This window comes from Manis pentadactyla, chromosome 16 (genome assembly GCF_030020395.1).
Source record: "Manis pentadactyla isolate mManPen7 chromosome 16, mManPen7.hap1, whole genome shotgun sequence".
NCBI classification, from domain to species: domain Eukaryota; kingdom Metazoa; phylum Chordata; class Mammalia; order Pholidota; family Manidae; genus Manis; species Manis pentadactyla.
This window is the reverse complement of record NC_080034.1, coordinates 44,242,934-44,266,991: the sequence shown is the minus strand read 5'-3', so window position 1 is coordinate 44,266,991 and position 24,058 is coordinate 44,242,934. Positions and strand designations below refer to the sequence as shown.

At 35.2% G+C, this 24,058-nt stretch overlaps 1 protein-coding gene and 1 pseudogene across 1 annotated transcript; both read left to right on the top strand.

Annotated features, from left to right (window-relative positions):
• Positions 1-6,200: 6,200 nt before the first annotated feature.
• LOC118924163 (olfactory receptor 2G3-like) lies at positions 6,201-7,136 on the top strand. The gene has a single exon (XM_036908675.2). The coding sequence runs from the start codon at positions 6,201-6,203 to the stop codon at positions 7,134-7,136; it is 936 nt and encodes a 311-aa protein (XP_036764570.2).
• A 7,471-nt stretch (positions 7,137-14,607) lies between these two features.
• On the top strand, positions 14,608-15,544 carry LOC118924164 (olfactory receptor 2G3-like; annotated as a pseudogene).
• Positions 15,545-24,058: the final 8,514 nt, after the last annotated feature.

The following is a 24,058-nucleotide window of genomic DNA, read 5'->3' as shown; positions in this document are numbered from 1 at the left end:
TAATGGAGATATTTTATATGAAATTTAAGAACAATTTAAAAGAATAGTATGCCAGAGCCAAGAGTATTTCAATAGATCACTATTTTAATTAATGACAGGAGGCAAAAAAATTCAGTATATAACACTGATTAAAATTTAAAATATCTTAGTGATTCTTAGAAATGCTTGCTAACAGTAGGGAAACTTAGTAAAGCAAAATTTTTATTTCAAAACAAAATCTATTGTTATGTTAATTAGAAAACCACTAGGAAAATACCAGTGTTCAGAACAAACAGTTTTCACCACAATTCGCCATTCACCACATTTATTGGTACTTAATATTTACTACCAAGTAAAAATTTAAAACAGTAATTGGATAAGATTTCTGAAGAGTGGACATACATATGGTTTTAAAGTTATGTGGTATTAAAATATAGATAAAGCAACAGTAATTAAAGCAATATAAAATTTGCATGAATCTATGTACTAAGTGCATACATCTTCAGGAGATAAAACTGTAAGAGGCATAATTGAAATACAAATACAAGTGTCTGAAATAATTAAGTATGCCATAAATCTGTTATTTCAAATTAGTAAGGAATGACTACATTATTTAACGGATCAAATGATGGCCCACTAAAATAATGGTAATATTACATCTCTGACTCACCAATTTAATAAAAATATACATAAAAGGATTAAATGTGTAGAGATTTCACTATGATATATGATTTTGGTTTGGATAATGGGAGGAAATATAGATAAATATTTGCATAAACTAGAGATTTGGCAGGTTTTTATAAGGCATATAAAAAGCCATAGTACATCTTTAACCTAGCAAATTGTAAAACAAAATAATCACTGAATTGTAATGAGTAAGCGAACTCTTGTGTACTAATATTATAAAAAGTAGAAGAATTTTTTTCAACTCCTTTAAATATAATGATTTTATATCTGTGAATCATAGCATATGTAAATATATAATAATAGGAAAAAATTTAATTATGACACATATATTTACTTATAAAAACATTTCAGCATAGCAGTTTTTAATTTATGACAATATTATGAACAAATTGAATGACCAATAATACGGAACCTCTGGAAAAAATTTGGTTTATCCTTATAATGAAGTATTATTCAGGCACAAGTGTTATTTACTGACACTGAAAAATATTTACACTTCTTATTGAAAATAACTGCTTACAAAACAGAAACAAAGTTTCATTTATCTGATTATGTAGCTAACTTTTAATAACAAAGACACTGCCTTTTTCTTTTCCTTTACCCACAGTAAGGAATATAACAACATAAACACTTGAGGGGCTTGGGTATTTGTCTGTGAGAGAATTTGTCTGTGATTTTGGCTGGAGATAGAGCCAAATATCCAGTTGAGAAATGCTTCCTTCATATTTCACCCTTGACTAAGCCCTGTTCTGGACATTACACAACTCCATGTTAATTAGTAACTGGAGAGAATCTATATCCTATGTATACTTCTCATTTTTTCTAATATGATTTTCTCCAGGGATTATTGCTCAAGAAATATTTACTTTCAGCTAGCTCACAGATACTGGGCAGTTATATTTGCTTCAGGGGAGAAATTCCTATATGTTAGTTATGTCACCAGTCTTCTTTTCTGCACGCTGACAAACATAAAAGACAGAAGGGGGATGACCTAGACAATGTAAGTAACCTATCTTAATTTCTCATATCACCGCATTTTTCTCCCTCTTGAGTTGCCTCCGATTACATTAGTCAGCATTAAGCGATTCAGCCACTTTAAGGACCCACTTTGTTTCTCTTCTTATAGATAATCTTTCAGGAGTCTTTTTTGATGTCTGACTTTTATGCAATCATGTTAAATGCAATTTTTGTTTATATACCACAAGAATAAGTAGAAGAGTGCATGGGGAAAAGTTCTTGAGCTTTGCCAAAAGGACAGAGATTTTCCCCCAGATATTTCTTCATTTTCCAAATAGCACTTGTTAGCCTTCATTCCTATCTCAGATTTGGAAAGATCTTTTTTTTATAATCCTATTTTGGAGTTGAAGGTTTATTTATTTATTTGTATACAAACACTAATTTCTGATCACTTTCCTTCTCATGTCCTGTTCAGGGATTCCCTTCAAACAACACACACATACCTGTATTTATGTACGTGTATTCAAACTTTGATCTTCGAATACTGTCCTCAGATTCTGTTAAGAAACTCTTTTCAAGCCACATGTCTTAGACTTAAAACTCTGGAGAAGGCAAATGTCTACATATCTTGCCTCCAGTTTGTAAGTTGGTTCTCAGTGGATGGGAAACCATAGTTACTCTTCAACATAATAAGGACAGAAAGTTAGTATTTAATAGGTGAGAGTTGAAGGATTCCTTATAATTCAAATGTTTTAAAAATATTTTAGAATATTTTAATAGAAAGACATGAGGAATAATTACACTATTTTGATTTCATTTATGATTCTGACATAGGTAGTATTCTCATAAGCACCTACATTAATGTTATTCTCCTTTGTAAAATTTGAGAATCAAAAACTTGTTTCTAAAATTGCTTCTAAATCTAACATCCTATTAAATAGTAATATGATCTTGAATTTTGATTATCAAATTAAAAATTGGCTATTCCTAAATTTTGCTTTTGTATATTGGGAAATGTATAAATTCATATTTAGGAAGACATTGTGTTCTGAAAGAGTTCAATTTTAAGATGGATTCTGTTTTCTTGTTTAGACTAATGAATTCTGTTGCTTGATTGCTGCAGGTGAGAAAGTGTGAGACTGTGGAGGCACGAGTGAGATAATAAATGCCTGCAGTTCAGCCACATAAAATCAAAGGAATTAATGAACAGTCTCTTCTTTTCTTGGCACTTAGGCACTGCAAATAGATGGTTGTAAACAATCAATTAAACCATAAATAAAGCAACCAAAATTGGACAACTGTTTCTATTCCTTTGTAATTACACTGCCCCTGACAACAAGATTGCATTTATAACTGCATTTTGCAATGGGTTGGTCTGTTCATGTCTCAATTACATAGATATAGTTGCTATTAAAAATAAATCTTGAAGAAATCCTCCCTTTTGCAACAACATGGATGGACCTAGAGGGTGCTATGCTAAGTGAAATGAGCCAGGCTGAGAAAGACATCTCACTTATACATGGAATCTAAAAACAAAACAGGACAAAAGGAATAAAACAGCAGTAGACTCCTAGACACTGAGACCCAACTTAAGGGGATGGTTGGGGTGGGTGGGTGAAATCAGTGAAGGAGATAAAGAGGCACAAAGTCTCAATCATAACCAAATTAGTCAAGGGGATGAAAGTACAGCATAGAGAATATAGGCTCTGCAACATCTTTCTATGTTGACAGTAGCTACACTAGCTGGGGTGAGATTTAATAAAAATATATCTGTGGAATCACTATGTTGTATACTTGAAACAAATACAATATTGTAAATCAATTATACTTTAATTAAAAAATCAACAAAAATATCTTTTAAATTTCTCAAAAAAAGATAAAAGGATGAAATTATGTTATTTTCTGGAAGTGATAGGAATAACTTCTTAGGCTTACATTCGGTTTTCATGCTTGTTGAAAGGACTGAATACGACTTAATCAGTTAGGATAAAACACATTAACCTGGGATGAATTAGCATTTTATGTTAAGTACCATTAGGAATATGTGGAATATGGAAACCTATAAAGCATGATTTTTATGTTTTCTTAGTAGAATTCTTTATTAGCTATAAAAGTTTAAACATTTAGCCCTAGAATTAAAAATTTTTTAATTTATGGAACTCTTTTACGCTGTTGGTGGGCAAGTAAAATGGTACAGCCATTTATGGAAAACAGTATAGCAATTCCTCAAAAAATTAAAAATCTAACAGCCGTATTATTCAGCAGTCCCATTCCTGGGTAGATATTCAAAGGAACTGAAATCAGTATCTCAGAGTTATCTGCACATCCATGTTTATTGCAGTGCTTTCACTGTAGCTAAGATATATACAATGGAATATTATCCAGTCATAAAAAAGAAGGAAATCCTGCCATTTACAACAACATGTATGAATCAGGAGGGCATTATGCTAATTGAAATAAGCCAGAGAAAAAAGGACAAGTACTATATGGTATCACCTATCTGGAATCTAAAACAAAAGCTGATTTCATAGAAACAGAGAATGGAATGGTAATTCCAGGGCTGATTAATGTTGGTTAAAGGGTACAAATTTCCACTTACAAGAATTAGTTTTGAGGAGCTCATGTACAGCATGGTTACTACAGTTAATGTAGTATTGTACTCTTGAAAATTGTTGACAGTAAATCTTAAGCATTCTTAACATCACACACAAAAAGAAGGAACTGTGTTAACTATTTGAGTGATGGATGTGTTAATTATCTTGATCTTGGTAATCATTCAACAATGCATATGTATATTGTCATCATGTTGAACACTTTAAGTACATATCTTCCTTGACTTAAGATGGGGTTCCATTCTGATAAATGCATAAGTTGAGAATATCATGAGTCAAAAATGCATTTATTACACCTAACCTACCAAATATAATAGCTGAGTCTAGCATACCTCACATGTGTTCACAGTTACATGAGCCTATAGCTGGGCAAAATTATCTAACACAGAGCGTACATTGTGATAAAGTGTTGACTACTTCATGTAACTTACTGAATACTGTTCTGAAAGTGAAAAACAGAATGGTTGTCTGGGTACAGAGGGGTTGTAAAAATATTGGTTGTTTACCCCCATCCTCCTCTGCAATCATGTGACTCATTGGGAGTTGTTCACTGCAGCTGCCCAGCATCAAGAGTCTCTTACGGCGTATTGCTAACCAGGAAAAGATCAAACTTCAAAATTCAAAGTATGTTTTATACTGAATATGTATCACTTTCACATCATTTTAAAGTGAAAAAATCCTAAGTGAAACCATCATAAATCAAAGACCATCTGCACATACAATTATATTTGTTAATTATTTCTCAATAAAATTTAAAAAATAAAAATTTAAAACGTCATCCCAAGACATACTTTTACTATTGGAATATAAATATGTGTGAAAAAAATGACAAATTTATTTGTCAATTTTATTTAATTAATTTAATTATTTATTTAAAATTTATTTAATTATTCTTAAAATGAAATTTCTAAAATGATTCAGTAAGATACTGACTTAAGAGCAGAAAATTTTAGGGCACAAATGATACTATTATTAAAAAAATAGTAAGTGAAGAGGTATGGTAGAATATATATATAATTGAGACTTTTTATTGTGCAGAACAATGTAAAATGGGTAACAAAGACATATTTTGCCTTTTCATAACTTTACTAAATGCCAGTACCTGTCTTTAACTAAATGGGTGTGTGCAGGTGAGTTTTTAATCTTACCTTTTTATTTTATTTTATTTTTTAAACCTAATTTTTACTTAAATGTGTTTATTGAAAACATTTTGTGCTATTTGGACAAATGAGTGTGCACACCTGAGTTTGTGTCTATTTGTTTTTACAATATTTTTATTATGCATATATCACAATGTCTTTTTTCCAGCACCTTTAAGAGATATAAGACTTTGTGGCAAATAATCCTAAGTGAGTTATTAAAGAAATTATAAAATATTTACCTTCCCTTTATATTGAAATTCACCTGTGTCTTATCTTAATCACATTCTGATCAAATAGTCAGTTGTTAAAAACTATCATAACCTACCTAGTCTATGATACAGAGAAGACACAAAATATATTCCATTTATTTTCCAGACCCACGGCATCATTGTTATCCATTATTTTTGCATTATGATTTCTGTTAGAGTAGACAATGGTTACTCATAACTCATTTCATACTGGATATTTAAGTCAGCCTCAGCTTCCTATCCTTTCTCTCTCCCACTTCTACTAATAGAAATGTATAGACACCCAAAACTGGAAACTTTTCTTTTCTTGCTTAGCTATGTTAAATAATAATTATCAAGAAATGAGGAAAAGAGGTTGTTCACATGAAAAACATTTATTGAGACAAAAAATAAAGGTACAAAAGAATGCTATTGTTTTTAAGAATGCCGTTTTAATAACCTTTTCTCCTTCTCTGTGAAACCTCACTAAAAAACCCTCTCTAAGACTTCACTTCAAACATTTTAAGAACATGGTAATAATGAAATTTCTCTCAACTGAATTCTCTGTGCCCATATACCTTTACCCTAACAGATCAATGGAACAAAACAATGAGACATCTGGGGGAGATTTTATTTTGCTTGGATTTTCAGACCAGCCCCAATTGGAGGTCATCCTTTTTGCAGTAGTTTTGATATCCTATCTTCTTACCCTCTTGGGCAACACAGCCATCATCCTGGTCTCCTGTCTGGACCCCAAACTCCACACACCTATGTATTTCTTCCTCACAAATCTCTCTTTTCTTGACCTTTGCTTCACTACCAGCATTGTTCCCCAGCTGTTGTGGAACTTGAAGGGACCAACCAAGACTATCACACCAACTGGCTGTGCCGTACAACTCTGTGTGTCACTCTCATTGGGCTCCACTGAGTGTGTTCTCCTTACAATCATGGCATTTGACCGCTATGTAGCTGTCTGCAGACCTCTCAACTACTCTACTATCATGCACCCATCATTTTGCAAAGCTTTAGCAGGAATAGCATGGCTAAGTGGAGTAGGAAATACTCTTATCCAAGGAACTATCACCCTTCAGCTCCCTCGATGTGGACATCACCAACTGCACCACTTCTTGTGTGAAGTGCCTGCCATGATCAAGCTAGCATGTGTTGACATCCATGCAAATGAAGTCCAGCTCTTTGTGGCCACATTAGTGCTCCTCCTTCTTCCTATGGCATTGATATTGGTCTCCTATGGGTTCATTGTGCAAGCAGTGATGAAACTGAAGTCAGTCCAAGCATGGCACAAAACTGTTGGGACCTGTGGTTCCCATCTGATAGTGGTGTCCCTCTACTTTGGGACCAGCTCAGTCATATACATTCAACCAAAGAGATCCTATGGTCATAGCCAGGGCAAGTTCCTTACACTCTTTTACACTGTTGTAACTCCCACTCTCAACCCTCTCATATATACTCTGAGGAACAGGGATGTGAAAGGAGCCCTGAGGAGACTGTTGAGAAGCGATCAAAATTCCTAAGGAAAAATCTGGGGAAAGTGACTTTCTGTTGTGGAAAGTTTTTAAAGAAATATATTAAATAACTACACCTAAATATGTGGTACATGTGTTGCTTATTTTTCTGTATTTACATGCAGTATGGCTAACATGGTTTGGAAAAAGAAGCACATTTAGACTTTACTTGTATAACTCATGGAACCTCATGTGTGCATGTATTATAAACATTTAACACTCTTATTAAATGTGTTTGAAGGCTAAGGCATATAGTAAGCCTGGGAGATTTTGTGACTACCCAATATGTATGTTCTTATAGGGGATAGGGAATTAAATGGTGCTTAATAAGCAAATGAAAAATTGGAAGGTATACATTAGTGTGAGAAAACTACTGTAGTATTTCCTTTGTAAAAGGAAATAAATATTAAAAAATAATAAAATATTATTTAAAACATTTTGTATACAGAATCCTAATTCTTTTGAGAAACATATAACAAAACTTGGAAAGGGGTATATGTTTTTTGCTTTTGTCTTAAAGGTCCACATCTGTGATTCTACTTAAAATGCTATTAAGAAAAAGTAAAAATTTGTTTTTTAAAATAAAAATAATAGAAATAATTGTTAAATAATTAATCTAATAATTTAATAAAATATTAAAAATTCATGTGATGTAGTTTCAGGTAGATCTAGGGTCTACTATCCAAAACCTTGTATTCAATCCTATTTGATTGCTTGCCCCAGTGCCTTTGTGATTGTCAAACACATAAATCCTGGAGCCAGACTGCCTTGGTTTGAAATTTTGCTCTTCTACTCACTAGTTATGTATAAACCTCTGCTCTTTACTTAACCTGTATATTCCTTAGTTCAATCACTTCATAATTGTGCAGTGAGGATAAAATAACATATACAAAGTGCTTAATGATTACTCATGGCACCGGTAAGTGTTGAATAAATCTTAAGAATTATTCAAATACTTTTCAAGAATATTATGGTGTTCTAAAACCTCCAAAGTTTTCACACTCTTCCTCTATCATTCTTAACATGTGCTTGATTTGTTTGTTATTTGTATTGTGTTGTGTTTCTTTTACACTGTGCTGGAAACACTAAGACCAACTAAAATCTTTCTTCTTTACTTCACATCTCTTTGGATGAGCACCAATTTTCACTTCTGAAGTGACAGTTTTAACTATGTAATCTGTGCTTTATATGAAATTTTGAGTCAGTGCTTGAGTTTGAACCCATGCTATCAAACTAATTCATTAGGGCACCTAAGTACTTGCATGTGCTATGTTAAGTACAATGTCCTCATCTGTACAAGTGGTAACAATAGTTCCTATTTCACCTGACTGTTGTGATAAGTATATCTGAGTTTAGCCCAAAGCCTGTTACATGCTGATAGAAACCACCCAATAGTTAAGGCTACTTACACCACTTAAGTGATTCCAAATCTCATAACTTGATAGACCTTACCCATTTAACGATTTCCCTCATATCTTTAATTACTTTCTGAGATTAACCAAATAAAACCTTTAAATATATTGAAGTATATCCATTATTTTTGATAACTCCTCTGAGTATAAACTCTAAATGTGGGTCTTAAATTATATTTCCATCTACCTGACACACACATGTATATAAAAGTCTACTTAATCTTGTCCCTTATTATTACCTTTACCCATTCACTCCATTTAATTCACATTTCTTTGCCCTAACTCATGTCCACTATCTTGCTCCTAACAAAGTTTGCAAATATAGGCCCTGAGCTGAAATACATTTATGAGCACATTTGGTTTCAAGATCAGAGCTAATAACTGTGGGTGCCCTCAACTGCCTAGTATGCTTTCTGCTTTATGACCGACCTCCACTCCTGGACCAAAGAGCTCTTGAAGTTCACCTTTTAGCCTCTGAGGCACTTAAAGTGCTAGTATCTGTGCCTGAGATTTTGAAATCAGCAAGCTGTTTTCTTCATATCTTATTTTTTCTCCATGATAAGTATGATCTTTCTATAAGAACTGTTTCCCATATATGAATACAGGTTTCTAATTTAAATGGCTCCAAGTGATTACCAAATAATGTCTAAACAGCATAAAATTCCAATTCTCCATTATCTTGATCTAATTTATCTTTTATTTTCTACAGCATACTCTTGTTCATCCTATGTTCAATTAATATTTAAACATCCAGAAATTTCTGAATATTTTTCTTTAATTAAACTTATGCACTTTACACTGTATTTACTTCTTAAAGTCCAACTTAAATCTCATCTTTCACAAGGATTTCCTGATTGGTCAATCATAACCTCTTCTTTGAATTGCTGTGTCAGCTTTCATGCACTAATTAATAAATGTATGAGAAAAAAGGATCATCCAAGGAATTCAAGTACTCTGTCATAGCTAAGGGAGGAAAATGTAATAGGAAATAATAGGAGATACACTTAAAAGACTAAAAAAAAGAACAAAATCACAAAAGGACTTTTATATTATGTTAATGAGGTTGGACTTACCTATGAGCACTGGGAGAGGATCTTGCATTGTGTAAGGTCATGGACTCTAAAATTGGACCAACCCAGGTTCTAATCCCCAGGGCAAGTTATTTAACCTCTAGAAGATAAAGTTTCCAAATCTGTAGAGAATGGAATAGAATAATACCAACTTCTTAGAGTGGAAAGCACTGTGTGAGATAATGCATGTAACATGTTTGGCAGAGTGCCTAGCACCTAGCCAAGTTCAATACATTTACCTGTTGATATGTTAACAATGAGACTACTCATTGAGAACTATTAAATCAGAAAAGCAATAACTTTATTTTCTTATCCATCCAGTCCATAACATGTAGCTGTTCTTTCCCTACTCCTGGATTATGTTTTTAGAATATTCCACTATCTTTCTGATTAGTTTCAAATGGTAAAAATGTTCACTTTTAGTAATAAAATCTTGTAGTATCAGTAATAAAAATGCTACATGTAACATGTCATTTACATTTGAAGGTTCTGCTCCCCCAACTTGAGCCTATTTCAGTCTGGGATCTTGTAGTGGAGATTTGAGTGTTGGAAGGATCTCTAGATTTTATCTTGTGCATTTCTATCTTTATGTATTACCATTATTTTATGTTATTTCTCTTTGTCCAAATATCATACTTTGTTCTATAATTAAGCTCTATTATTATATCTTGATTAGCAGTAGAGCAGGTCTTCATATTTTGCACTTTTTCTTCAGCCATATCTTGGTATTACTGGTGCCTTACATTTCTATATACATTTTAGAATATCCAAATTAATGTACTTGCACTAAATATTGAGATCAATGTTGTAATTATCTTTTCCAAAATTTCAAATCTTCCAATCCATGAATAATTGTAATCTCCCAATTATTTGTCATTTCACATTTTTCTCAATAGTTTATTCATTTTGTGTTATTTACACACATCTACCTTAAAATTTATTCCTGCTTTTCATTTATTAATGATTCATAAATTATTTCTTTATAAAATAATATTTTCTGACAGTTGCCAATACATAGAAGTACAATGAATTTGTCATACTCACATTTCACAATTGTGGGATAATCTGGTTAATTTCATTAGTTATCAGGGGAGTACAAATTAGAATCATGAGATACTCACTATACGCCACCAGGATGGCTAAAATTAAAAGGTCAGAAAATACTGTTTTAGCATAAATGTGGATAATTGGAACTCTCACACTACATGTGGAGTATAAGTTTGTGAAATCAATTTTTGGAATCAGTGGTTTCTACTAAATCTCAATACATGCCTACTTTATGATTGAGCATTTCTACTCCAAAGTATAGTCCTAAAAGAACTGTTTCATATAACTTGTTCACTGAAAGACATGTAGAAATATATTCACAGCAACATTATTCATAACAGACTGAAATTAGAAATAATGTCCATCAGCACTACAATGAATAAATAACTTGTGACATATTCATACAATAAAATACATTATTTTATAAGGATATATACTCTATTGTTACATGGACCAACGTGAATGAATCTTCACAAATTTAATGTTGAATGAATGAAGGTAAAAACAAAAGAAATACTGCTGTATGATTTCATTTATATGTAGCTCAAAAACAATCAATATAGTGATTACATAGGGGCAGGTAGAAATAATATATGGAAAGGGATTTGAGTGTTTAGAATATTACTTATGCTTTATTTCTTAATCAAGATGTGTTTACTTTGTAATAGTTCATTAAGTTGTTTATTCTTTTGCATATACATATTGTATTTAAAATGTATCAATAGACTTTCATAAGAATCCAGATTATATGGAAGATTCTAAATATTTTGCAGTGCTGAGACTTAATGCATAAAAGTTCAACCAACTAGAGCTGACCAGTTTATTTTCTTCAGAAGGGCATTTGCTGTGATATTTGTCAAAGTCTCCACCATGCTTTTATTACTGAATATAGATCTTAGGTAAATGTTTGCTGCAATTCATTCTTGCATTGCTGCCGTTGTTTTTCTTATGCCTGATCCACTAAGTCATTATGATCACCTGCCTGGAACCTGTATGCATATGAATTTTTACCTGGACTCTAAAATATTGAGAGAATGATTAGCCTTAAGCAAAAGACAAAAAAAGTTTCACTTCTGTTGCGACCTAAAAAAACAGTAAGAACAGATATGGATGAGGATAAGTTTATAAGTGGCTGAAAGGAAGTCAATGAAGGTCCCTCTTGGAGCCTCTGTTTTATCTTGGAAATTAGATGCAAGACAGCCTGCTTGGAAGGATGTGGGACATAGGCAGGAAGGATTTCAGAATTTGTTGAATATTTGCTATGGAGATGGATGAGACAAACAGGAGACATAAAGATTTATGGGAAGAACCAAGAATCCATTTGATATTGAGAGATCAGGGGTTTTTGATGGCATATTCAACATATTTGTGTATGTACCTCCAGTGATATTTGACCCATAAATATTGAGTAAAGGATCCTGTTGAAATACTCCCAGTCTGCAGTTTGGCAAGTAGAGGTGGTAAAAGGACAAGATGACAGAAAACTTAGCTAGGATGAAAAGAATTTGAAGTTATGAGCCAGTAGGATGTACTTATAAATACATATGTACTGAATGTATAATATATATTACTGATGGAAATTTAATATGAATGTGGCAGAAATGAGGTAACAATTTGGTGTAGGGAGATTATGAAGGTTGAAGCTAAATATCTTTGTAGCTTGACTTAGATTTAAGCAATAGTGAAAAATCAGAGGCAAAAGTGTCTCTTTCAGAATGATCTCCTGGGGCAGTTCTTTGGGTACTACAGAGCCTGATATTAATTGCCATGTTTTGAGAACTGTGTCCCTGGGATCTTTTCATATTCAGTGTCCTGTGTCCCTTCCAAGTCTCTCCTGACCTGTTGATCTTCAGGGATCCCCATCTCAAATAATAGTCCCTACAACCAGTACATGGACCTTAGGCACTGACTGGAAGGTAATAGTAATTTGAACTATTATTAATTATTATTAATGTTAAATTGAGATTCTGGTTTAAAGTGATGTTCATCTAGGTGAGGCAAGATTATACAGTACACATATGATATTACATTTGTGTCTTAGTGAAATTCAATACTTCTACAAGTCTAAAATGAATATACTCGTATAGATAAGGAACCAGTCCATGACGGTGAACTGATCTCTCATGGTATTTCTCTTGAGGTATTGTGTTATTTGTGTGTGTTGGGGAGTAAAAATAAGGGGGAAATTCTCATTTGACTGGGAAGGATAAGGTAGCAATCTGCAGGCTGCATTAAGAAAAAGTGACATGGGTCTGGCTTTATTTTGTTCCTTTGATAGAAAAATGAGTACTTTTTAGGGTAGCTACTAAATGGATGATAACTGTCCATGAATGAGAGAATGGGAAAAGTTATGTACATATGTGCTTATTTGTGTTTGTGTACATGAATATATACATATATATAATTGTGGGTACATTTATTAGAATTAGAAAAAATATATGTAAACTAGTTTGTTCCTTAGGGGCTCATCTATATTCTCATTTTACTATTATTTACTTTCACTATTTTGAGGGATCACTCAGTGACTTTGTGCTATTGTTGGATGTCCAGTTTCCTCATCTGACCCTTCCCTTTCCTTCATTTGCTTTCCATTGAATTCTGTCAATTTCACTAAGGTAAATTAATATAAGGTATTAATCACTGATAATTATTTAATATATCTTACTTTCATGATTAATTTTCACAAGTAATAAAACAATTTTAGTATATGCAGTTATTACTAGGAAAGAATTTTGAGGCCTGGGTGATTCTTATTGATAGTATGTAGAAGGTTCATACTTGTCTTAAACATGAAGTACTGTTATGATCTCTGGGATTATGCTTTGTATTAATGTATCAAAATCTTGGCCTTTGTAATCTTCTAGACAGTAAAAATTCTATGTGGGTTTGATGTACACTGAGACAGCCTCTTTCATGTCACCAGAAAACCCTCCTTTCCCTGATCCTCATCCCCTCCATTCAGATCCAACCACCTCTTTCTTCAATGCAAGATCATGAAGCTGATTCCCTTTCTCAACACCACACAACAAAGAAGGCACAAGGTTTGTTCTGAGGGCATTTAGGAATTTTCATCATTAATAAGCTGTTGGAACAAAGGAAGAAAGGAAAGAAGGAAGGAAAGGAGAAAAGAAGGAAAAGAAGGGAGGTAGGGAGAGAAGAAAAGAAAAAAGGAGAGAACAATGGGAAAAAAAGAAACAATGTAAAAGGAAAAAAAGACTGAATTAAAGGGAGGCAGTGCAAGAAACAGAAATGATATGAATAATAGACAAAGGATGTGGGGCTAAATTGCTGGTAGACTAAAGGAGTTAACTAATCCCTAAAAAAGTATGTTTTTGAAATTATGTGTGAATAATGATTAAACATTTAAATAGTAATGATAATATTACTTCTTTCAATAGCCAAATATTTGCCATTTTATAAGAAAAAATGACCTCTGTAATCTTTAGAAGCTGGCTGTCATTTATATAATGAAAATCCTTGAAAAAATATTCCCACCTCAAAATTATGGCTGAAGAATTAAAATATGTATATATATTAAGCATTGATATTTCCCCCATTTAATAAGGATGATTCATCATGTTATAGATTATAATTTATAATTATATAATGTTATAACTGAATGCATTATATTCTTCTGACAGTCTCTTTCTTCCTTCTTTATTTTCTATCTTTGATCAATTTTATCTCAGCTTCTAATATTTATGTCTCAGGAAAACTCTGCTTTTACAATTAACCTTTATGTTCCTCTGTCTCTGTATAAAGTCTGGTCCTTATTGTCATCTGCTGCAATTTCTGAAGGACACTGTCAAAATTAATTCTGTAGGTCACTGTAATTTCTCTCAAAGTCAGTATTTGAAAGAGTTACTCTTAAAAAGTATTATGACCAGTGGCCAACACATTATTCTTTCTCTAAATTCTCATAATGTTTTTCTCCTTTTTCTGAACAGGATAATGGGCACAAACAAGAGCAGTGTCAAAGAAGACTTCATTCTGGTAGGCTTCTCTGATCAGCCCAGCCTGGAAAAGAATACTCTTTGTGGTAGTTTTGGTATCCTATCTCCTGACTCTTATGGGAAATACAATCATTATTCTGATATCCTCCATAGATCCTAAACTCAAAACACTTATGGACTTTTTCCTCACTCACCTCTCCCTAGTTGATATCTGCTTTACCACCAGTATTGTCCCCCAACTGCTGTGGAACCTAAGAGGACCAGCCAAGACCATCACAGCCCTGGGCTGTGCTGTTCAGCTCTATGTGTCCCTGGCCTTGGGCTCCACTGAGAGTGTTGTCCTGGCTGTAATGGCTTTTGATAGATACGCTGCAGTTTGCAAACCTCTCCACTATGCAGCTGTGATGAACCCACAGCTGTGCCAGGCTCCGGCAGGGCTGGCGTGGCTGAGTGGGGTAGGGAACACTCTCATCCAGAGCACTGTCACGCTCTGGCTGCCTAACTGTAGACACCAGCAGCTTCATCATTTCTTCTGTGAGATACCCTCAATGATTTAGCTTGCATGTGTAGACATCCATGCCAATGAGGTACAGTTATTCATCGCTTCATTGGTCTTGCTTCTCTTGCCCTTAGCACTGATATTGATGTCTTATGGACATACAGTCAAGACAATTATAAGGATCAAGTCAGTCCAGGCCTGGAATAAAGCCCTAGGAACATGTGGATCCCATTTGATAGTGATGTCCCTCTTCTATGGGACTATCACAGCTGTCTACATCCAGCCCAACAGCTCTTATGCCCACAGTCATGGGAAATTCATCTCCCTCTTCTATACAGTAGTGACTCCCACCCTCAATCCTCTTATCTACGCACTGAGGAATAAAGATGTGCAAGGAGCCCTGGGAAGACTATTTCACAGAGACCTAAGCTCTTAAAAGACAAAGCAGGGCCCACAGTGATCAATTTTTTACAGAACAAAGAAACTGGAGGTCATTTTGTGTAATCCTTCACTTAACACATTTATTAACCTATAAGGAACGGATGTAATCATCAGTCTGCATCATCATCTTAAACTTGGCTACAGAACTATCCTATCCAATCTTTTTCACAGGCTATTTTGGGACCCCATGTAAGGTACTATTTCCCCCCACACTTCAGGTGTCTGAAATTCATACCATTTCTGTTTCTTGCCCTCCCTTCCTTCCTGCATTTTAATTCAGCCTTCCCTCCTTTTTTCCATCATCTTTTTTTTCTTTCCTTCCTTCCTTACATTTTCCACCTTTTATTCCTTCTTTTCTTCCCATTTGTATGATGTGCTTAACAACCATTTCCTCTGCTACTTCTACATTATATCCCTTCCCATCAGTATTGTAACAATTTCTGAAAAAACAACTATCTCTAAAAATAATTTCCCATTTATCACAATAATGGAGAGACTAGACTAGAGAATTTGGGTTTTAACTACACAACTTCCTTTTTGAACTTGCATAAGTTTTATTGAGCTTTTTTGAATCCGAGTTTACTTATGAGTAAAAAAGAAAGAGCTTTATTACTGGGCTGATTAAGAGATTAGAAAGTTAGTGTAAATTAGTTAAGCCCTGACAGTTGTTTTACTTTTTTGTAATGCAATTCCTGACTTAAGCTTTGGTTGCAGCGACATCCACTTCAAAGATGGCTATTCAAAAGACATAGTGACAGCACAGGACTAGATACAAGGCCATCTACCCCCACCCATCAGGCTCTCCTGCTTTAGAAGTCTTGGTTGATTTAGATAAATGACAATTTGGGCTACTTGGTTTTCTCTTCCCTTGTGCTTTTAATTCCTGCTCATGTTTTCACCTAAAGAGTGAACTCATGAAACCCTAGGGCCCCACCATTGACCCCAATAAAAGCAGAGTCCCCTGCTATGCATGCTTTCTTTCTATTTACAGCCTCACTGTGTTGTGTGGCCCCAGACATGCCATGTACCCTCCTATGCTTTTGAGTAATAAGCCTTGTTCTTTCTCAGAGTTTCCTGATAGTTATTGCTGAGGGCATCTTGCAATCATAAGAACCACACATTGGTTATTGGCAGGCTGAGACCAATACAAAACAATAATTAAGCACCTGGCAAGAAGTGATCAATAAATATCAATGACATCTTTCCAATCTTCTAATCCTGTGATCATAGTATTCCCCCTATTTTGATCTAATATATGTTTATTTCAATTGTAGCCAATAAAAATTCTTACCTCATCAATAACATTTTACCCACTCACATGTATACAGCATCCCTCCCTAAATTTTTCCTCATCCTTCTCCTATAATAAAGCCAACCTTATTACTCTCTAGGCAGGAAAACAGAAGTGTTAACCTATGAAGAATCTAGAAGATCTGTACAAAAAAAGAGATGTACAGAGATATATGTTATTCCAGTGAAATACCATTATCACCTATCATGAAGCCTGATTCAACAAGCTTTGCCCAAGTGGACAGCATTTCTAACCAGCTTTCTAGTGAATGCATTGCCTCACTCCTGAGTATAGCCTCTTGTAGTAGGGGAAAACTGAACTTAATCTCTGGGTTTAAAATTTAACACTAACATTAGCTTGAAAGTGAACTCAAGAAGCCCCAAAACTTTGTAATCACTTAAAAGTGGCAGTTTCTCTTTGTTCTCCCAATTTTCTGAGTCTCAGGGTCAGAGACCCAAGCCATCCTTTCCCAGAGTACTGAGGAGGAATTGGTAAGAGAAACGAAAAGCAATTGATTCAGCTCTGAATGTCGGCTTATATTCTTGCAAGCTGACACTTTATGTATTCTGTAAACACCACAGTCTCTCTCCCAGGATTTCCCCTTTAAAAGCCCTGTTTGTGATTCAGCAGGACAGTTATTCTTTAAGGCATGAGCCTGCCACTCCCTTATTTGCTGGCAAATAGACTATTATTTCCTTTCGTCAAACCTTGTCACTGTGTTTTGTGATTTGACTTTGGTGACAGGGAGCAGTTTTCAGTAACACTTTTATATGCAGAGACACCCATACATAGAGGAAAATAGAAAGGAAAAGTCTTATGTAAGAAACAGTATTAATGAACTGCAAAAATCCTCATTAATTAATGCACTCGATGAAGGTTCATGAAACAAAACAAAATAATGACTTAAGAGCAGTATAATAAGGAAAAATGAGCCATTCTGAGAAAAAGATGGCAGTGTACGAAGGCAAGGCAAAAACCTCCTCTCAAAATCACACAGAACACAAAAATACAGCAAATACAACTAGACCTAAAAATGACCTGAAGACTGCAGAACTGACTACCTACATCTGGGGAAGAAGAAAAGACCCTACAGAAAAGGGTAAAGTGGCAAAGCCACAATCCAGCGGGACCTAAGCCCTCCCTGAACCCCAGGCTACAAGCAGGAGGAAGAGGAATTTAGCAGGGAGGTAGTGGAAGCCCAGAACCACTGAATAACTGGCTCTGGAGATTTGCTTCAGGATCACAAGCCCACATTTCATGGTGCCCTGGTGATTGGTGCAGCTGCACAACAGAGCCAGGAGGAAGACTTGGGGAGGCTGAGATCCCAGCTACCAGTGGAGAATAGGCATGCTCTGCCAGCCCCCCTGAGAAAGAAAGCAGAGCAGGCAGTTTGAAAGACTTCTCAGCAGTGAGAGGGGCACCAGAGGGGCAATAATTGCACAGTGCTCTCTGTTTAAGAGAAAGATCAGGTGGACAACACCTCCCCATCCCACCCTCAGTCCAAAAGTCTCAAGAGCTTCAGATGCTCCATCACCCTCACAGTCACACAGCCCAGAAACTCCTTGTGGTGGAGCATGGCCTGCCAGCTGGCAGTAAAACAGACTGCTTCCAGGTAGGCAGGGGGAGAATTCCCAGCCTGTTAAGCCCTATTTTGGGACAGCTGGGAAGCTGCATGCAGGAGCCAGCCCTGGGAGTTCTTTCCTCCTGGCTGGTGCCAGTCCTGTTTTCCAGGGTCCCTGCCATTGCACCAGGCCAGACAGAGGGTGGCTCTGCCCATAACAGCTCCAGCCCCACAGCACTGAAGCTCATCTCTCCGTATGCACCTGCAGCCCAGCCCTGGGAGGTCTTTCCTCCCTGCAGGCACCAGTCATCTGGCATCCCTGCCATTACAGCAAGCTGGAGGGAGGGTGGCCCTGTCCACAGCAGCTCCAAAGAGTATTCTCCTCATTCCCATGATCAGCTGGTGACCCACACAGCCCATCTGAAATCAGATCACTATGAGCAAGGCAGACAGGTGCCACACCCACTGCATGCAAACATCCGGGACTCCCACACAGGAAATTGAGCTTCTGGGCAGTAGAGGGTGCCTCCTACACAAAACTATTATCCCATAAGAAACCCTGAAAAAAAATGAATAGGAAGAGGAATTTGGTCCAAACAAAAATACAAGAAAAAGCACCAGAAAGAGGGCTTGGTGAAACTGAAATCACCAGTCTTTCTAATGACAATTTCAAAATAAAAGTCGTAAACATGCTCATGGATTTACAGAAAAGTATTCAAGATCTCAGGGAGGCGTACAACAAGGAGAAATCCTGAAAAAAAGCAGAAGAATACAGTATCTTAAATGAAACACACAATAGAGGTACTTAAAAGTAGATTACATGATGTAGAGGAGATGGTAACTGAAAAAGAAATTAGATAACTGTAAAACAAAGCTGAGGAAGAGAGAAAAATTATCTCTAGAAATGAAAGAATAATAAGAGAGCTCTGTGACCATTACAAATGGAACAACATTTGCAGTATAGGGGCAATGGAAGAAAAAGAGAAACACAAAGGGATATAAAGTCTCTTTGAGGAAATAATTGTTGAAAACTTTCCCAATCTGGGAAGGAAATAGACACTCAGGCTATAGAAGTGCAAAATCACCCAACTAATGGAACCCTAGAAAGATAACACCAAGACATATAATAATTAAAATGGCAAAGATCAAGGACAAGGAGAGAGTACTGAAAGCAGCCAGAGAGAGAAAACCGATGATTTATAAAGGAAACTCCATCAGGCTATCAGCAGACTCCTCAGGAAAAAACTTAGAGGATAGAAAGGAGTGCATTATATATTTAATGTAATGAAAGAGAATAACCTACAACAAATAATACCCTACCTGGCAAGATTATCATTTAAATTTGAAGCAGGGATCAATCTCCAGATAAGGGAAAGTTGAGGGAATTCACCACCACTAAGCCATTCCTACAGGATCTCTTAAAGGGACTGCTTGAGATGGAAATGCTAAATAACTGTCACCAGAGAAAATAAACACACAGTAAAGGTAGTAGACCAATTAATTACTAAGCAAGTATGAAATTAAATCAATTACTCACAAACTTTGTCAAGGGATACACACAACGAATGCAGAGTATGACAACTAATATATAAAGAGTGGATGGGAAAGAAGAAGAAGTGGGGGGGACATTTAAATTGTGTTTGAAATAGAGTAATAAGTGATTTAATATAGACTATTGGATAGTAAGGAAGCTGTCCTTGAACCTTTGGTAACCACAAATCTAAAGCCTGCATAGCAATAAGTACACATCTATCAATAATCACCCAAAATGCATATGGATTGAATGAACCAATCAAAAGACATAGAGTTGCAGAATAGATAAAAAAGCAATACCCATCTATATGCTGTCTAAAAGAGACTCATTTTGAATACAAAGACATACAGAAAGTAACAACAGACAAAGAAGGACAGTACATAATGATAAGGGGGTCAGTCTAACAAGAGGATATAATAATTATAAATATCTATGCACTGAATATAGGAGCATATAAATATGTGAAACAAATACAAACAGAATTAAAGGGGGAAATAGAATGCAATGCATTCATTTTAGATTTTAACCACCACTCACACCAAAAGAAAGATCAACCAGACAGAAAATAAGTAAAGAGACACTGAACAATACATTAGAACTGATGGATCTAACAGACATCTAAAGACCACTCCACCTAAAAGCACCAGGTGTACATGGAACATTTTCCAGAATAGATCACATACTAGGCCATAAAAAAGACCTCAATAAATTTAAAAAGATTGAAATTGTGCCAACCAGCTTCTCAGACCACAAAGGTATGAAACTAGAAATAAATTATTCAAAGAAAACAAAAAAGTCTGCAAACATGTAAAGGTTTAACAATATGCTCCTAAGTAATCAATGTATCAATGACCAAATAAAAATAGGTGCAGAAACATATGGAGACAAACGAAAACAACAACTAAACAGCCTAAAACCTGTGGGATGCAGTGGAGGCAGTTGTAAGAGGAAAGTATATTGCGATACAGGCTTACCTCAAGAAACAAGAACAACCCCCAATGAAAAGTCCAAACTCACAATTAAAAAAGAAAAAATGAGGCCCAAAGTCCAGAGAAGGAGGGACATAATAAAGATCAGAGCAGAAATAAATAAAATAGAAAGAATAAAACAATAGAAAAAATCAATGGAAGCAGGAGCTGGTTCTTTGAGAAAATAAACAAAATAGATAAACCCCTAGCCAGAGTTATCAAGAAAAAAGAGTGTACACACATAAACAGAATCAGAAATGAGAAAGGAAAAATCACAACAGACACCATGGAAATAAAAATAATTATTAGAGAATACTATGAAAGACTATATGCCAACAAATTGGACAACCTAAAAGAAACGGACAACTTTCTTGAAATATACAACCTTCCAGGACAGACACAGGAAAAAAGAGAAAATCTGAACAGCCCAATTACCAGCAATGAAATAGAATTGGTAATCAAAAACCTACCTAAGAACAAAACCCCTGGAACAGATGGCTTCACCACAGACATTAGTCAAACAAATAAAGAAGCACTAATACCCATCCTCCTTAAAGTATTGCAGAGAGTTGGAGGGAACACTTCCAAGCTCAATCTATGAGGCCAGCATCACTCTAATACCAAAAACAGGCAAAGACACCACAAAAAAGGAAAATTGCAGACCAATAACCCTGATGAACATAGATGCAAAAATACTCAATAAAATATTAGCAAAGCAAATAAAAAAATACACCAAAAACATCACCCATCATGATCAAGTAGGATTTATTCCAGGGATGCAAGGATGGTACAATATTTGAAAATCCATCAACATCATCCACCACATCAACAAAAAAAAGGACAAAAACCACATGATTATCTTCATAGGTGCCAAAAAAGCATTCGACAAAATTCAACATCCATTCGTTATAAAAACTCTCAACAAAATGAGTAGAGTAGGCAAGTACCTCAACATAATAAAGGCCATATATGGTAAACCCACAACCAACAACATACTTAAGAGCAAAAAGCTGAAAGGTTTCCCTCTAAGACTGGGAACATGACAAGGATGTCCACTCTCAACACTTTTATTCAACATAGTACTGTAGGTCCTAGCCATGGCAATCAGACAACACAAAGAAATAAAAAGCATCCAGATTGGTTAAGGAAGAAGTTAAACTGTCACTGTTTGCAGATGACATGATATACATAGAAAATCCTTAAAGACTCCACCAAAAAAAACTATTAGAACTAATAACTGAACTCAGCAAAGTTGCAGGATACAAAATTAATACACTGAAATCTGTTGCATTACTATATACTAACAGCAAATTAGTAGAAAGAGAAATCAGGAAAAGAATTCCATTTATAATTGCAGGAAAAGAATAAAATACCTAGAAATAAACCTAACCAAGAAGGTGAAGGACCTATACTCTGAAAACTACAAGGCATTCGTGAGAGAAATTAAAGAAGACACGAATAAATGGAAATACATCCCATGCTCATGGACAGGAAGAATTAATATTATCAAAATGGCCACCCTGTCCAAAGCAATTTACAGATTCAATGCAATCCCTATCAAGATAACAACAGCATTCTACAAGGAACTAGAAAAAATTATTCTAAAATTCATATGGAACCACAGAAGACCCTGAATAGCCAAAGTAATCCTGAGAAAGAAGAACCAAGTTGGAGGGATTATGTTCTCTAACTTCAAGCTCTGCTATAAAGCCTTGGTAATCAATAGAACAGAATAAAGAGTTCCGATATAAACCCACACATATATGCTCAATTAATATATGATAAAGGAGCCATGAATAAACAATGGGGAAAAAGCAGCCTCTTTAACAACTGGTGCTGAGAAAACTGGAAACCTGCATGTAAGAGAATGAAACTGGATTATTGTCTCACCCCATACACGAAAATAAACTTGAAATGGATCAAAGACCTAAATACAAGTCATGAAACCATAAAATTCTTGGAATAAAACACAGGCAATATCTCTTGAATATAAACATGAGCAACTTTTTCCTGAACACATCTCCTTGGACTAGGAAAACAAAATGAAAAATGAACAAGTGGGACTACATCAAACTAAAAACTTCTGTATAGAAAAGGACATCCTCAGCAAAATGGAAAGACACTCTAAAGCAAGGCAGAATATATATTCATCAATGACTTATCTGAGAATAAAATATATAAAGATAGATAAATAGATAAAATATATAAAGGCGCCAACACCCAAAAAGCAAATAACCTGATTAAAAAAATGGGTGGAAAATCTGCACAGACACTTCTCCAAAGAAGAAACTCAGATGGCTAATAGGCACATGAAAAATTGCTACACATAGCTACTCATCAGGGAAATGCAAATTAAAACCATGATGAGATATCATCTCACACCAGTTAGGAGGGCCAATATCTAAAAAACAAGAAACAACAAATGCTGGCAAGGATGCGGAGAAAGGGGAACCTTCTTAATTGTTGGTGGCAATGTAAATTGGTGCAACCTCTGCAAAAAACTGTATGGATGTTCCTCAAAAAACTAAAAATAAAAATACCTTTTGACCCAGTAATTCCACTTCTAGAAATTTGCCTGAAGAAAACAAGATCCCTGATTCAAAAAGACATGTGCACCCCCATGTTTATTGTAGCATTATTTACAATAGCCAATATATGGAAGCAACCTAAGTGTCCATCAGTAGAGGAATAGATAAAGAAGAGGTGGTACATACATACAATGGAGTATTATTCGTCCATAAAAAGAAAAGAAATTCTTGGGTTCTGTGATTCTGCTGCTGTTTTGTTCCTTCAGTTTTCCTTTGTTCTTATACTCCACATATGAGTGAAATCATTTGGTACTTGTCTTTCTCCGCCTGGCTTATTTCACTGAGCATAATATCCTCTAGCTCTATCCATGTTGTTGCAAATGGTAGGATCTGTTTTTTTCTTATGGCTGAGTAATATTCCATTGTGTATATGTACCACATCTTCTTTATCCATTCATCTACTGAGGGACATTTAGGTTGCTTCCATATCTTGGTTATTGTAAATAGTGCAGTGATAAACATAGGGGTGCATCTGTCTTTTTCAAACTGGAGTGCTGCATGGACTATTAGTTACCAAAGGGGAAAGGAACTGGGGAGGATGGGTGGGAAGGGAGAGATAAGGGTGAG

Excerpts from the sequence above, each read along its gene's own strand:
- LOC118924163 (XM_036908675.2), top strand. The coding sequence starts at position 6,201 with ATGGAACAAAACAATGAGACATCTGGGGGAGATTTTATTTTGCTTGGA.